A 16,561-nucleotide genomic window follows, 5' to 3' on the forward strand; every position below is an offset into this window, starting at 1 on the left:
AAGAAGACATGGCAGCTGTTCATATCCACCTAGCAGGGCAGCTCTCCTACCTGCCAAGGGCAGGCTGAATGGAAAGCCTCGAGCTATCCCCATGGTGGACAGTACGACCAGGCAGGTCACATTCCCACCGGGTCCAGTGCGTGTTCTCTCCCGGGGAGGCCCTGTTCTCTTTCCCTCGCCTAGAGTGGCTGAGCCAAGACACTGCTGCCAAGGACCGCCTCTTCTCACAGGGTTGCCCCCAAGAAAGGGAGGGCATGGAGTAAGTAGAGAGCTAAGTGTGCTGGGTTTCCCTTCCTGAAATAGGTGGGTTTCCATGTTTCTTGGGAGCTGGGATTGACTGCTGACTCCCCTATGCATCTGAGACCCATTTGATGTGTGTGTGTGTGTGTGTGTGTGTGTGTGCATTTTTGGCATTTCTGGAACTTGGTGGGACGGGGAGGTGGTTGGCACCTGTGCTTCAGTTTCTCCACCAGGCTAACCAGCCCACCTTGCAGGGTTATTTACAAGGACCCACCATGTAGAGCAAGGTTTAAAGTGCAAGCCCAGCATGAGAGACCTGAGTCTCTTTTCCCCTTTCATCTTGCTCAGTGTCTTGGCCCCCTGCCATCTCTTTGATGACATCTTTGGAAACATGGCACCCTTGCTCTGGGGACCTGCCAGGCTGGGCAGGATGGTATCACCAGAACTCTCTGTGGTTGATGGCATCCCCCACTCTCAACAGCTCTCCAGTGACTCAGACACACCCCAGGGCACTGGTTTCCTCTATGCATGTCAGCAACATCTCCAGAACCTTCCCCAAAGGCAGCCAAACCTGATGGTTGGGCACATCCACAGGATGCTGGCTTCCTCCACCTGGGAGAGCCCAAGAAGTGACCTGTGTTTCAATTAGTGGGATGCAGAGGGTCCATCTGGGATCTGCCCCTGCCCTGAATGACCTTGGAGAAGTCTTTGCCTTTGGCCTCCTGTGGACTCCTTTAGGGGGGAAGATGGCCAAGACCTTTCACCTCTATGAGGTGAGTTCCCCTGGCTGCTGGGAGAGGAGATGGAGGGAGGCACTGTGTCTCCGGCCCTCTGACACCATCAGAGACGATCTTCCTCAAATGCTGCGTAGCTGCCACTGTCCTGCCCTGTTACCCAGAGAAACCACTCTTGCTCTGGGACCTTTGGTGACATGAAGGTCACTGGGACTTCTGTCAAGGACAAAACACGTGCTGCTTTCAGCCAGACTCCCCAGAAATGAAACATGTTACACTGGTTCTAAAAAGGAGGAGGCCTTTCTTTGCCACACGCTGGGCTGTCCAGTTGCCATGGGCCCAGTACCAACAAACAGGAAAGTCTGGAGGAGGCCCCCTCCTTCTGAGCCCCTACCGGAAACTGCCAAATCAAAACTTGTACCACTTACTTCCTCCTGAATCACTTGAGGTTTAGAAGATCATTGAAAAAGTAAAGGAAAGAAAGAAAGCCAGCCCCATGGGGTGAGGCCTCTCCAGCTGTCCCATGCACAGAGCTCACTTGCCCCTCACACCCCCAGTGCCCACGGCCGGCTGTGACCCTTCCAAGGCAATAAGTGGTATCCCGTCTTTCCACACTTGTGGTGTGCAATTGCTTTTTTGCCCATTTCTTCCCACCCAGGCTCCATATCCAGACCCAAAAGGGTTTTGAGCACAACACCGGGGTTTCATATTTTTTTGACCCCTATCCCCCATGCCCTGGCTCAGTCCTGGGGTGCTGAGCAGTGTCTACCGTATCTGGCAACTGGCAGGGCAGAGAGAAACAGAAGCAGCTGGACCCAGCTTTGCACGGGATGCCTCCCTCAGGTTGCTTTCCAGGCAGGAATGCACTGTAACCCAAACATCATCAGTGCCATTGAGGTTGGGTGTGCACCTGGCGTGTTCCAAGGGATGGATGTAATCTGGGGAGCCAATGCCCTCTGGGCCCCCACTGAGAGGGCACACGGGCAGGAGCCCAGGGACTGCAAATGAGCCTGGCTCTGCAGGTGGATGCTTTTCCAAGCAATAATCAGGAGGGCAGATGGGACTCCCCACACGCAGGTCCCCAAACCCTGCAATGTGTTAGCAGAGTGGGAGCTTGCTCTTGGCATTGGAAAGGGGGATGGCGTTTTTTGAGGGGGAGGAGAAGTTGCAGAGAAAGAAGAAATCCTGAAATGACAGACAGTGGGACAGCTGTGGCCTGAACTTGGTGTTCTTACTCCTCCGATGTGGATGTATTAATTTCCATAAATGCTAATAGCCCATTTCTCCAGGAGCTATTACTTATGTCATCTCCCCTTGGATGTGGTTCAACACAGGACAGACAAATGAAAGGGAGAAGGCAACCCTCACTGGAGGGTCCCTTGTTCCCCACCCCTGTCCCCACCAGGCAACTCAGGTCTGTTTTCTAAGGTGGCCACGGAAACAAACTGCAGGGTCAGGACCCCCAGCCTTCAGCCCCACAGCCGAGTCCTGTCATGCCAGGAAGCAAAGAAAGTTTCCAACCCCAAAAATGCTGAATCACAAAGTGAGGCTGAGCAGGAAAGTGGGGGTGGGGTGGGGAGGGAGGTGGTGGCCAGGGAGGATGGCAGGAAAGGGTGCTGAGGGGCTTCCCACCTGAAACCCCCCAGGATGCTCTAGGCCAAGCACAGTCCCCCACGGGATCCTGCAGGACAAATGCCAGGAGGAGCGGAGCCAGGGTGTGCCTGGGTAGGAGAGTGGCAAGGTGGGCAGGTACGGGGCTGCTGCCACTGCAGCAGGAAGCAGTGCTGCTGCTAGGTCTCTGCATCCTGTGGGAGCAGCAGCAGGTAGGGAGGTGTGGAGAGGAGAAAAGCTGAGGCTGGGTAAGGGGCACAGGGACCAGGCTGGGTGGGGTTTGGTGTGTAGGGAGCCTGAGGCACTGGTGCAGGAAGGCAATGCCAAGGTCCTGGGGACCTGCAAGGTGGAGGGAGAGCGTGCACGGGAAGAGAGGTAGGGGCTGGGGAGCAGAATGCATGGGAGAATGGGCACAGGGATAAGGAGCAAGAGGCAGGATGAGGCTTCAGGAGCAACAAGGAGGCGAGACGGGGAGGTCCGTGACCGGGAGCGCTCGGATGGGGCTGCGCAGAGGCCGGGAGAGGGGACGGGAAGGAGGGATGGGGGCAGGGGGAGGCGAAGCTGCGGGTAGGGGAGGTGGCAGAGGTGGGGAGGGATGCTCCGGGACGAGGGGAGGCGCGAAGTTTGGGGCAGGGGTCGGGGATGGGAGCCGAAAGGTCGGGCTGGATGGGGGAAGGGAGATGATGGAGAAGGAGGTGAGCCCGCGGGAGAGGAGGTGAGGACGGAGGCGGGCGCGGGGACGCGCCGTGGGAGAAGAGATGGAGAATCGGCGCGGGCCTGGCGGGCGCCCGCCGCCGCTCTCCCGGCGCACGGCAGTGGACGGCACGGCCCGCCGGGGTCCCCCGCACTCACCTGGGGGCTCCAGCTCCGAATCCTGTAGCCCCGCTCCGGATCTTCCTTCCCGCCCTGCCCCGGCGACTTTAGCGCCCCCGAATCCCGCTCGCTCGGCCAGGTTCCTCCTGCAGCATCTTCACCTCGTGGGACGCCCGGGGCCACGCCTCCACTGGCTTCTCATTGGTTGGCCTTCACGCCAGTCATGTTCCAATTGGCTGAGGGGGTCGCCGGCCATGCAAATCAGGACGGGCCCGCCGGCGCGCCGATTGGCTGGCGCTGCCGGAGCGTAGCCCCGGGACTGGCGCTCCGATTGGTCCCGCGGCCCTGCCAACGACGCCGACGCGGGGCGGGCTCCCGGCCTGGGCGCGCGGCGCGCCGCCTGCCGACGCTCCTCTCGCGGTGGCGGCGGCCCGGCGATCCCCGGCGCTCGCTGCCCGCTAGGCCTGCGCTCCGGCGGGCTCCGGCGGGCTCCGGCGGGCCTGCCAGCCTCAGGCTCTGGGGTCGCCGTGGGGGCTCGTCTGCTAGAGCGAGGGCCTCGGGGCGGGGGCGCGGCCGCGTCTGGCCCGTCTCCTAGGTAACGCGGCGCGCGGCGGGCGGAACCACGCCGGCGGGCGGGGGGGGGGCGGGGGGTTGGTCGTGACCTGGAGCGCGGGGGGCGGTCGGGCGGGGTCCCCCGGGGCCCGGGGTTGGAGTGCTCCGGGCGTTCTCCGCGGGGACCAGGTGCTCGCTTGGGTGGCCTCCCACCCCGCGTTGACACCTGGCGCGGCCCGGGGTTCCCGTGGGCGTCGGGGGCACCCTGGGGCTCATCCTGCGCCCTCTGCCCTTGACCCTGCGCCCCTCTGCAGCCGCTGGGCTTCAGACGCGCGGGAGGCGCTTGACCCGGACTTGTGCTGAGACCCTGACGTCGGCCCTCTGCGCTCGAGGTCCCGCCCGAGGTCCCGCTGCCCTTCCCGGCCGGACCTCAGTGGGGGACCCCTGCAGGGGGTCTGTGCCCAGTGCCCATCCTTGGCCGGAGCCCAGTGGGGGATCCCTGCATGGAGCCTGTGCCCGGCCTGCGCCCTTTCCCCGGCGGGACCCCACTTGGGGCCCCTGCTTGGAGTCTGGGCCTGGGTTGCGCCCCTTCCGGGCCTGGTGTGTGTCCCCTGCTGGCTCAGCCCAGAGCCACCGCCCAGTGGAGAGTGCGAGACTGCCTGGATCTCGCAGGAGGACTGTCTGCCCTGCTGGCCCTGCAGCCGCTCCTGCCTTTCCCTCCACTGCCCATCTCCCTGACTTCCTGACCCACTCAGAGCTGGCCACCTGGGCCCTTCCCGCAGCCCCAGTGCTTGCTCTCCTGCGTACTCCATCCCACTCAGAGGCCCTACCTGTGCACGTATGTCCAGGGCCTGCCTCTATAGCAGACTGCTGCATTCTCAGACAGCCCTGTCTTGGGCTGCTGTGTCGCGTGATGATGGATAATGGGCTCCACTTCCAACCCAGTCTCCGTCCCTGTCAACTGCATGCTCCACAGCTCTGTGGTTTTCATAGATCACACCATGTCTTCCTTGTGTGCTAACTTATCTCCTGTCTTTCCGCCTCACACCAGATCCATTCCCTGAGGGCAGGGAGCTTGTCTGCTATGTTGAGGATGGTTTCTCCAGGTCCTGGCACCTGGTAGGTGTGCAAAGAAGATTGCTTGGGCTGGGGGGGGGGGGGGGGGGGGCAGAAAACTCTAGGCAGTGCTTGATTAGACTGCCACTTACTCCCAGGTAAGTTCCCAAAGCTTTTCGGTCTCAGGCATCCCAGATCTTGTTCACTTCTTGGAAGGAAACATCCCCCTGCCTGCACAGCTGCTCCTGCCCCCCTCTTTCTCTGGTGTTCCACTGTTGTTGAGATTTTATCCCAGCTTGCTTCTTCAGTGCCGGGATTTCCTCTTCTCTCTGCCCCGCATCCTCCCAAAAAGGAGACTGAATTATGCTTGTCTTCTGTGTGCTGCTCACACTCGAACCCTTGTCTTTTCCCCACTGGATTTTTAGATTCTTAAAGACCTGGCCTTTGGCATTGTTCACCATTGCACACAGTGGAACAGAAGAGGTGTGCAGAGCAGAGCCCTCTGGGAGACCTCACAGTCCCCTCTCATCCTGTAGGTGGGAGCAGATTCAGGGAGGGCAGGAGACTTCCCTGAAGTCTGAGGAGAGTGGGGCTTAGCCTGGGTGCTCCAGCCAGTGTCATGCTGTAGGCTCCGGAGCCTCTCCTGGCTTTGAGCCTGGTCATGAGCAGCCATGTGGCTTTGGCCTGGCTGTTTAGCCTTAGTCTCCTTGTCCTCGTCTGTGATACTTATCTGCACATTTGTTGGACTAATACACATGAATGGGTCTGTGAGTGCCCACCCAGCTCGCAGCAGGCTCTCTGTGGGAGCTGGTGTGTTTTCTCATGTTGTTTCTCCCCTGGAGAGCCCTTTGTGTTGGGCATGGGGCCTCACTGTTTTCTCCCTGTTCATCTAGCCCTACAGGCCTTCTGCTCTCTCTCTGTAGCAGTCTTAGCTCCTTCACAGCATAATTTAATTATTTACGTAGTCATCAAAAGATTTTCACTGAGGATCTAGCCCTGACCTGGCTGAGCTCATTCTCGCAGGACAACAGAAATGGGGAGCCTGAGCAATTGTGGTGACTTTCTGTGACAGGATCCTAGGGGGCATGGTGTCCAGGAGGAATTGGAGCAGGGGCCGAGCGGGGGCACAGTGGCCACAGAGAGGACAGAGTGTTAGGTGGGGGTTGGGAGGTTGGGAGGGAAATGCTCTGTGCCCACTAGGTCTCCCACTCCCAGGAGCCTATGTGGCGGGTGCCCTCTTCTCTATCGCCCACTCAGACTGTTGCTACCCGCCTCCATCTGCCTGGCTCACTGTTTTGGTTGGGTGACTGTCCCATTCAGAGTGGAGGCCTATCTTCCCAGCGTGCATCCTATGGGGACTGGGTACAGCCTGGGGCAGTCCTGTGGACATGCTTCCTCTGCTAGGTGGACTAGAACAGGAGCGTCCTTCAGCATCTGCTGGCCAAGTGTGGTAGCCAGGGGGTGGGGAGGTAGGTGCTGGCTCAGGAATCTGGGCCCAATGAGCAAAGTCTGGAAGGGCCTGCAAAAGAGACCCAGTCCTGGAGCCGGGGAAACAGTGCGGGCCTTGCACAGAGGCCCCTTTCAGAGGTGATGCTTGGCTACGGTGCTCCCTAGGCAGGGGGACTTCCTGACAGGGACTTTCAATCCGTAGTGACACTCACTTTGTATGAATTAACACCCCCCCCTTTTTTTTTTAATGAAAGTCAATGAGAAAACATTTCTTTTAAAAATTTCTCTTTAAAATTTTTAAAAATTTTTTAAAAAAATTTATTTATGATAGTCACACACACACAGAGAGAGAGAGAGGCAGAGACATAGGCAGAGGGAGAAGCAGCCTCCATGCACCAGGTGCCCGATGTGGGACTCGATCCCGGATCTCCAGGATCGCGCCCTGGGCCAAAGGCAGGCGCTAAACCGCTGCGCCACCCAGGGATCCCAAAAATTTCTCTTTAAAAAATGCTTGGGAGTCAATTTTATTGAGACTTTGATTTTATGAAAATTTGTTGAGTTCAGATGGTGAGCCAGGTACCAAGGACACAACAAAATAGATCCCCTCGTGCAAGTGATTGGCCAGCAGGCAGACCCTCACAGGACAGGTGGCGAGTGCTGCAACCATGGGAAGCACAGGGGCCAGGTGGGCCCAGTCACTGGCCCCCAGGGCCTCCAAGAAGCTCTCCTGGGCATGTGGCCCTCCTGCTGGGTATCAGGCCTCTGCTGCTTACTAGTGGTAGACACCTGTGTGAGTGCCTGTGGCTTTTGTAATGATACCACAATCTGGGCAGCTTGAGACAACACAGTTACCCTCTTCCAGGTCTGGAGGTCAGAGGTCCAAATTCAATATCACTGGGCTCAGATCAAGGTGTGGGCAGGGCTGTGTTCCTTATGAAAGCTCCAGGGGAGAAGCCTTCCTTGCCTTTTCTAGCTGGTCATTGGCCTGTGACCCCTCCCTCCCTCCCTTCTCTGTCTGTTTCGTGGTCACTCGACCTGTTCTGTGACCCTCCTGCCTCCCTCTTCTGAGGATCCTTGTGACTACATCAGGCCCACCTGTGTCATCCAGGTGGATCTAGGTGGCTCCTGTCATCCATTCCCCTCCTTAAGACCCTTCACTTAATCACACTCCCAGAGTCCCTTTTGCCATGCGAAGTCCCATATTCACAGATCCTGGGGATGAGGACCGGGACTTCTTTGGGGGCCATTTAGCCACCAGGGAAAGCCTCCATGGGCTTTTCTTGGCTGCTACACCTCGGCTGCTATGGGAGTGGGGGCTGCCTTCCATCAGGCTCTCTCCCCCTAGGGGTCTGGGCTCTGTGGGCAGGACACCCTTTGACCTCAGGCTCTCCCTGAAGTGGCAGGGTAGCCCCTGGAATTCAGGCTGGCCCAGCAGCTCCTGCCCTCTCAGCAGAGACAGCCTCTTCAGAGGGAACCGCGGCTGGAGTCCTGGGGGAGATGATGATTGGCACAGTGTGGGTCACGTGTTCATCTTGAGCCCATCACTACAGTGCTCTGCCTAGATTTGTGGACAGCCTTCCCACACTGGATTGTAGGGTCATTCCTTAAAACAAGGGGATACTGAGCAGACGTAACTGCTCAGAACAGAAAACGCAATGCATGTGTGCCTCACTGCTCACATGGTGACAGTCTAGATCTGGATGCTGCACTGCATGCCTGCCTGCAGGGGCTGTGGGGTGTGGGTGCTGGGCCTTTGTGCCTGGGCATGCTGGGTGTGGGAGAGCTTTTCACGCCAGCCATGTCCGTGCTCTGGGGGATCCTCTCCGCTCCCCACACAGCCTGCAAAGGTGGAGGGTGGCCTGGCTGTACAAAGCCCTCATCTTTTGGGTCCTGTTAGAATAGCCTTTCTCACACTTTGTGGTCTCGTACCTTTTACCCTTTAAAAAATTGCCGAGGACTCCAGAGACCTTTTGTTTACTTTAATTATTATGTCTACCAGCTTTAACTGTATTGGAAATGAAAACTGAGAGATGTTAGCAATGTTATTGCTCATGTAGAGATAACAATAGACCTGTTACATGTTAGCATAAAATGTATTTTTTATGAAAACCAGCTGTTTTCCAGAATAAAAAAATTAGCAGGAAAAGGGGTGGTTTTGCATTTTTGCACATTTCTGTAATGTCTGGCTTAATGGACAGCTGGGTCTCATATAGGCTTCTTTCTTTTTGTTTTTAAGATTTATTTATTTGAGAGCACTCACAATGGGAGGGGCAGAGGGAGAGGAAGAGGGAGATACTCTCAAGCAGATTCCCCACTGAGTGCAACCCTGAGATTGTGACCTAAGCTGAAATCAAGAGTCTGATACTCATCTAAGCCATCCAGGCGCCCTTAGGCTTCTGTTTTTAACCTGTTGAGCAAAGTTGTTTTGGTTGAAGTATTTGAAAGAAACAGCCTCATGCGGAGAAGGGAGCAGAGTCTCAGGTAATTGTGGCATTCTCCTTTGATTCTTCATCCAAATGCAACGCCAGCGCCACTGCGAGTGGTAGTTTCTTAAAAGTTTGTTGCAGTGTGGAGTTTGGCACCCTGCCAGTGAAGTTTGCGTGCTCCGGTACTTTAAAGTCCTTTGGTCTGTCCTGCACTTTTTTTTTTTTTTTAAAGATTTTATTTATTTATTCATAGACACACAGAGGGAGGCAGAGACACAGGGAGAGGGAGAAGCAGGCTCCACTCAGGGAACCCGATGTGGGACTCGATTCCGGGTCTCCAGGATCACACCCCAGGCTGCAGGCGGCGCCAAACCGCTGCACCACCAGGGCTGCCCTGTCCTGCACTGTGGATGGATCTTTTACTCATGCAGGCTTTTTTATATCATGATGCACTGCTCACTTGGAGAACACTGCTTCTAAGGTATGCTGATCTTCCAAATAGTGTGCATTTAATCGTAGTTTCAGAAGATCACTTTTGTCACAGTCACCATCCATCTTGTCAAGCACGTCTTTAAGGAGGAGGAAGCTGTCAGAATCACAGTGGAGGATACAGATTTTCCCAATTCTGATTTTTGCCTGAAAGCCCAATTCTTATTACCAGTTTTCCTTGAAAGTGACAGACTCATTTAGTTCACGTTTGAGAGACTGCAAAGTGCCCGAGTTTGAGTAAGCTCAGTCTGTCTCTCAGCTACTCTTTTAGTAAAGATGGTATTGCCAGGGGCACCTGGGTGGCTCAGTCAAGTGTCTGCCTTTGGTTCAGGTCATGATTCCAGGGTCCTGGGATTGAGTCCTGAATCGGACTCCCTGCTCTGTGGGGCGTCTGCTTCTTTCTCTGCCCCTTCCCTTGCTCATGCTCTCTCTCTCTCTCTCTTTCTCAAATAAAATCTTAAAAAAAAAAAAAAAAAAGATAGCATCACCAGACAACAGGAGCAGTGGGTCCTGAGTGTGCCACAGAGGCTCACAGCAGCCTCACCCTGAGATGACCAGTACCCTTCATTTTGCAGCAGCAATGCTTGCTGTGTCTTTCCCTTCTCTTTTTTTCTTTTCTTTCTTTTTTTTTTTTTTATAAGTTTATTTATTCATAGAGACACAGCTAGAGAGAGAGGCAGAGACACAGGCAGAGGGAGAAGCAGGCTCCATGCAGAGAGCCCGACGTGGGACTTGATCCCGGGGCTCCAGGATCACGCCCTGGGCTGCAGGCGGCGCTAAACCACTGCGCCACCAGGGCTACCCTGTCTTTCCCTTCTCATCACAGAGTATTAAAAATGCCAGTCTCAAGGATCAAGATGTAATAAAATTCATAGTTTTTGCAGCTTCACTGGGGACTCTGCCCTTGCTGTGAGTGGTGAAGAATGCACGACGGCCAGAGGTTTGCCTCGGTGCACTGAGGCCAGTGTGCCCACTCTTCCCTTTGCTTCATCAGCCCAAACATCGACACGGTGAAAAAGGCAAATAACATCTGAATATTATGAAAATAGCTTTGACATTGAGCTTTTGACAACTCCGGGGAACCGCAGAGTCTGGGGAACCCATTTAAAGTACCTCTGTTTTAGGAGACCAAATCTGCTGCCTTATCTTGCTTGTCATTTTAGTGTGCAGAATTCAGCCTCCTATCAAAGCCAAGATCTTAAGATTGTATGTCAGCCGAAAAGAGGCTAGAGAAGGTACAGATCTCTATCTGGTGGGAAGGTGGATGATGTCCTCAGTGAGCCAGGTCACCAAAAAGCCCATAACACTCAAAATCTGTTCCAAACCAGCTTTGGCAACGAGAGACTGTATTAATGTAGCTGAGCAGTCCTGGGGTGCTTTAGGGTCTCCTCAGGCCAGGGCTCTAACTGTGACACCTAGATCCACTGACCCTTGCTTGTGCTTTTGCTCTGCTTGCTTTTTTCATGTGTGTCTCAAGGAAGCTGCTCCCACGGTGGTTCCGGACAGCTTCATACTGATGACCTCTCTTTCGAGGGCTGCAGAAGAGTATTCCCTTCCCTCAGCAGAGCCAGCAGAAACTGTGAGATTTGCATCTCCTTGGCTCTGATTGGGTCATGCTTCCTAGTCCCTTCCAAGATAGCCCCAGTCCCCAAGGCCTGGCACTGTCATGTAGTGCTCAACCTCTGCAGCTGTACAAAGCAGCCCTGCATATACCTATTTCTGCACTAGTCACTGAGGCCAGCATGGTCATGCTGTAGTTGGCTCCTGAAAGCAGGGGTAGAGAGATGATCTGGAGCAAGATGGGTGTGTTTACCAGGGGAAGGTGGCACAGATACCAGTGTGCTGCACTGGGGATGCAGGGGAGGAATTGCAAAGTGTGGGTTTTGGGGATGGTGGTTCCTCTGGGATGCAAGGGGAGGTAGGAAACTTTCAGAATTGCTCTGTGCACTATGGCCTTCGTAACTCCTTTATTTATTTGAACACAAATTGTGCAGGTACTCCTAGAGGCCGAAGTGACCCTCGGGACTGGCAGAATGAATGACTGGCTCAGGATTTTTGACCAAAACGTGCTGGTCCCTCCCCACCCACAGAGAGCACGCCAGCTTTTAAAGGAATCAACAGCATTTCAGTGTGTCCTGAAGTGGCTTGACGGGCCACTAATTAAGCAGGTATAGAAATTTGCTATTTATTTTCCTATATATGTTGCTCCTGCTCTCAGCTGAGAGGGTATTGATTTTCACTTATTTATTTGAGTCTTACCACCATACCCATTACCTTGGGCCTTGGCATTATTTGGAGGCAAAGTGGCTCATCAGCAAAGAGAACACATGCGTGATTCAGCAACTCGGTCAGCACTTTTGACACTGGGTGAAGGTTTCTTTCTGCCCACAGTGAGGCCATTTTAAAATCCAGGTAATATGATTTCCTGCATTATTTCTGAGCTGGGTGGTTTGCAGGAGGTGGGCTCATGCACGACTCAAGCAGCCTGCTTGCAGCCTGGCAGTTAGAACCACAAGGGCAGAGCTCTGGCTGAAGCTGTGTGCCTGGATGTGCCATAGCGTCCTGCACACTCAGGCCCTTGCTCTGTGGCTCTGGCTTCATCTGTGTCCTTCAGGGGCAGGAAAACTGCTAGAGAAGCTGGTACTTCTGCGCTGCCCACAGAGCACCCATGTAATTGGATGGTTCTAGTGAGACCCAGTGGGACACCCAGTGGGACGCATGAGAAGGATCCAGACCTGCCAGTGTGAACATGTGACTTTCATAGGGTTTGGCTTGGCAAGGCTATGTTCTCCTCTGCAGATAGACAAGTGATTCTCCATGTATTTAGTTGTTGGGGGCCTGGATCTGTAAGAGCTCACTTCTTTGATATCACTCACACCCTATAGCATTCGCTTGTAAGCCCTCTAATCCAGCGACTGCTGTGTGTGGCCACTGTGCTTGCCCCATGGTGGCTGCTGCTCTTCCAGCCTTACTAGTACCCCAACACTTTCCTGTTCCAGTTGGCCTGCTCCTTGCAGCAGCCCTCTGAAGTGGGGTCCGTCGCTACTGGATTTCACAGAGCGGGAAACAGCCTGAGGGGACTGCAGCCGGGTGCGTGGGGTGCCCCAATCCAGGTGGCCAGCTGGGCTCCTGCCTGGTCACCCAGCGCCAGTGACTTCCACCTAATAGGAGCTCACAGAGTAGTGGACAGTGCTGTCCTCTCTCTTAGGAATTTTAGGAAGGAAATTTTATTTATTTTCCTATTTTATTTTGTTTATTTGTATTTATTTACTTTTGAAAAGGTAATTATCAGTGTTCAGAATTCACTAGGGTACGTGAGGAGAGTGTATAATTACACAGAATCCCTAAGGCAGCAGTGTCCCACCCTAGACTCAGCTAGTGTGACCTGCTTTTTTGTGTAACTTTCTGGAAACTCTAAGCAAACACAGCAGGTAAATATACCTGTATTATTTTGCTTAAAAAATATTCTTAGTAATATGTCCTATAGATTGTTCATGTAATGACATGAACAATCTCTCTTAAGACAACATAGTATTTCTCTGGATGAACCTGCCTGTATTTATCCAGACCTTTATTGATGAACATGTAGATTTTTTCTCAGTCATTTGCAATACAGACACAGCTACAGTGATTAACTTCATTTACACATATGTACATATATGTCTGTGGAATACTTCCTCCAAATGGAGTTCCTGACTCAGAGTTACGTGTTTCAAATTATTGTTAAGACCATTTATAGGTTGCTTATAAAAAAACACACTTTAAGCAGAAAGAAATGAACTGTACCTATGAAAGTTAAAGGATGGAGAAAATACAGGCCATGTAGACCTTGTAAGAAGCCTTTGTGCTGTGATGTCAGACAGTCAGTTTCAAGGTGAGGAGTACTACCAGAGATGAAGGGGCATTTCATAATGATGCAGTCAGGAAGATAGGACAGTTCTAAATGTGCATGTACCTCTGTTGAGACCTGTGAGACCACCCCCCAGACTCAGTGATTCCTTGGGAAGACTTCACATGTGTCAGCATATAATCAGCCTCATAGAAAAGGTTTACTGCAGTGAAAGGATATAGAGTAAGATCAGCAATAGGAAAGGCATATGGGGGAAAGTGTGGGGGGGCTAGGCATGTGCTTCAAGGGTCCTCACAGGACACATTCAGTTCCCTCGGTAACGAGTCATGACAACACGTATGAAATGTTCCCAGCAAGGAAGCTCGTTAGACACTCAGTGGCCACAGTGTTTGAGGACTGGTCAGGCGGGTATCCTCTGCCTAGCATGTTTCCAGATTCCACACTCCCAGCAAGAAAGGAGGTGTTTAGCGTAAACCACTGTATACAGTTTAGGCACAGGGTGCCGTTGTCAGTATGGTGATGGGAACCCTCCTGAATGCTAAGTGCCCAGCCTCCATCCAAGGGCCAGCCTCCTATACTGGCTTTTTTTTTTTTTTTTTAAGAGATTTTATTTATTTATTTATCTGAGAGAGAGCAAGTGTGAGTGGAGGGGGGAGGGGTAGAGGAAGAAGGAGAAGCCGAGTCCCCACTGAGCAGGGAGTCCAATGCGGCTCTTGATCCCAGGACACTGAGATCATGACCTAAGCTGATGGCAGACACTTAACCAATTGAGCCACCCAGGTGCCCCTATACTGGCCTTTCAAAGCACAATAGTTTGGCAATAGTTTGGCATAATGGTTGGGCAAGCTGTGATTGCGCCTTTGTGCGCAGCACCCAGCGACACAGCTTCCAAACACGTGAATCAAAATTGTGTAGGACTAAAGGGAGCTCCATTCATATTCACCATCACAATTGGAGACTTTTAGCCCTCCTCTCTCAATAATTGATAGAACAAATGAACCAGAACACTCATAAGGATTTGGAAGATTGAAACACCATCCACCACTCTGACCTGACTGTCATTTCTAAAACACTATAACCAACAAATAGAATACGCGTTTTTCTCAAGTGCATGTGGGACATTCACCAAGATTGACCATATGCTGGGCCATGAAAATAAGTCTCAATGGATTTAAAAGGATTGGAATTTATAAAGAGTATATATATGTTCACTGACTTGTATGATGTTAAATTAGAAATGAACAAGAAGATACCTAGAAAATCCTCAAACAGGAGGAAATTAAACAGCATACTAACAACTAATCCTTGGGTCAAAGAAGGATTCATAGGGAAATTAGAAAATAATTTGAACTGAGTAATGGAAGAACAGACCAAAATTTATGGGGTGTGAGTAGTTTAGTACTTGTAGGGAAATTTACATCTTTATATGACTATGTAAGAGGAGAAGAAAGTTATAAATTCGATGACCTCTATGTCCTCTTTAAGCATCACATGAGAAGAACAAGTTAAACCCAAAGAGAATAGAAGAAGAAAATGGTAGATTTCTGCTCATTTAGCAGAAATCAGTAAAGAAAGGGCAAATAATAGAGAAAATCAGCAAAGCCAGAAGTTGGTTCTTTGAAAAGATGAATAAGATTGATAAACTCCTACAAGACTGATCATGAAAAAAGAGCAAGAAAACACACAGATTGCCAATATTAGGAAGGAAAGAAGGAGCATTGCTATATATCCTACAGATGTTAAAAAGTCGAGGGATATGAATAACTTGTGTGCCAACAAATTTGATAACTTAGTTGAGATAGACACATTTCTTGAAAAGCTCGACTTGCCAAAAGTGACACTAAAAGAAATAGAAAATATAAAAAGTCCTATATTTGTTAAATAAATGAATTCATAATTAAACAGCTTCCTACAAAGAAACTCCAGACTTTGATGACTTCATTGTTGGATTTTATAAAGTATAAGAGGAAGATTAATTAATTTGAATTTTTGATAAACTCATTCAGAAAACAGAGGAGAGAATGCTTCCCAGCTGTTATTTTGAGGCTGCCATAACTGATAACCAGTTTGGGCAAGGATATCACAAGAAAGTACAGACATCCCTCATGAATATGAACACAAAAGTTCTTAAACTATGAGGACATCAGATCTAGTGATATACGTAAAGGATAGTACCTCACAATCAGATGGGATTTAACACAGGAACCCTAAATTTTACAAGTTTTATTGTTGACTCTTGAACAATGTGAGGTTAGGGGCACTGACCCCGCAACGCAGTCAAAAATCCACACATAACTTTTGACTCCCCCAAAACTTAACAAATAATAGCCTACTATTATTCCAGAATCCTTCCTGGGAATGTAAACAGTTGACTAATATGTATTTTTTTATGCTGTATGTATCATATCCTATGTTCTTATAATAAAGTCAGCTATAGGAAAGAAAATCCTGTTAAGGTGTAAGGAAGAGAAAACACATCTACGGTTCTGTACCATCATCCTCAAAACATCATCAAAACAGAATGAAACCACATAGAAGTGGACCTGTGCAATTCAAACCTGTGTTCTTCAAGGGTCAGCTGTACGTACAAAATCAGTGAAAAGATAGCATTTAAAGGAAAACCAAGTCAAAAAAAAAAAAAAAAAAAAGACCAAGTAGGAAACACATGAAAAAGTTTAGTCCTACAATGTTTGTACGAGTTTAGTCACTTTGAGAATTGACAACTTTAGATGATAGCAAACATCCCTGAAAGAAATTGGCCCCAGAAACCACAGTTTAACCAGGTGGCTCAGTGGTTGAGGATCTGCCTTCGACTCAGATTGTCATTCTGGGATCAAGTCCCGCATCAGGCTCTTGTAGGGGAGCCTGCTTCCCCCTCTGCCTGTGTCTCTGCCTCTGTGTGTCTATGAATAAATAAAATCTTTTAAAAAATAAATACAATCTTAAAAAAAAATAATAAATAAATAAAATCTTAAAAAAAAAAAAAAAAAAAAACCAGGGTCAGAGGATGGGCAGGTGTCTAGATGGCAGTGCTCAGGGAAGGCATGGGAGTGAGCTGGGGAGGTTCCTGAGAAAACATATGGGTAGAGAGGCAGCCCGTGTGTCGAGAGAGGTCTGAGAAAGGTCTGCAAAGTCCCAAGGGGCCCCCATACCTCTGTGATTGAAACGGGGCTCAGATGCCTCTTCCAGACCTGTCAGCTGTCTGACACCTCTGTACCCAACACTGCCTCATTCCCAGCAGCCCGGGGCAGAAAACATGCCATCATCCTTCGCTAGGGATGTAGGACTTGCAGCACTAGGCCCAGGTGAGGCCTGGGCACCTGGAGGCAGCTGGCCACCCC

At 51.4% G+C, this 16,561-nt stretch overlaps 2 protein-coding genes across 20 annotated transcripts in view; one reads left to right on the plus strand and one right to left on the minus strand.

Annotated features, from left to right (window-relative positions):
- KCNAB2 (potassium voltage-gated channel subfamily A regulatory beta subunit 2) overlaps nt 1–3,597 on the minus strand; it is an 84,720-nt gene extending 81,123 nt beyond the window's left edge. For 4 of the 5 annotated variants that reach the window (XM_072819928.1, XM_072819926.1, XM_072819927.1 and 1 more), the window contains exon 1: nt 3,438–3,597. The gene's annotated coding sequence lies outside the window, so the exon portion shown is untranslated. The remainder of the gene's footprint in view (nt 1–3,437) is intronic. The other variant, XM_072819925.1, reaches the window with a different exon arrangement.
- Nucleotides 3,598–3,844: 247 nt separating this feature from the next.
- The window catches only part of NPHP4 (nephrocystin 4), a 129,984-nt gene continuing 117,267 nt past the window's right edge, over nt 3,845–16,561 (plus strand). For 13 of the 15 annotated variants that reach the window (XR_012027987.1, XR_012027986.1, XM_072819907.1 and 10 more), the window contains exons 1-5: nt 3,845–3,993; nt 5,002–5,069; nt 10,534–10,605; nt 10,848–10,949; nt 11,365–11,538. Coding sequence is in view for 13 of the 15 variants with exons in the window: in XM_072819907.1 (XP_072676008.1) it covers nt 10,579–10,605; nt 10,848–10,949; nt 11,365–11,538 (303 nt within the window). In the remaining 2 variants the exon portion in view is untranslated. The remainder of the gene's footprint in view (nt 3,994–5,001; nt 5,070–10,533; nt 10,606–10,847; nt 10,950–11,364; nt 11,539–16,561) is intronic. The other 2 variants (XM_072819914.1, XM_072819916.1) reach the window with 2 other exon arrangements.

This window comes from Canis lupus, chromosome 3 (assembly GCF_048164855.1).
Source record: "Canis lupus baileyi chromosome 3, mCanLup2.hap1, whole genome shotgun sequence".
In the NCBI taxonomy this organism is placed as follows: domain Eukaryota; kingdom Metazoa; phylum Chordata; class Mammalia; order Carnivora; family Canidae; genus Canis; species Canis lupus.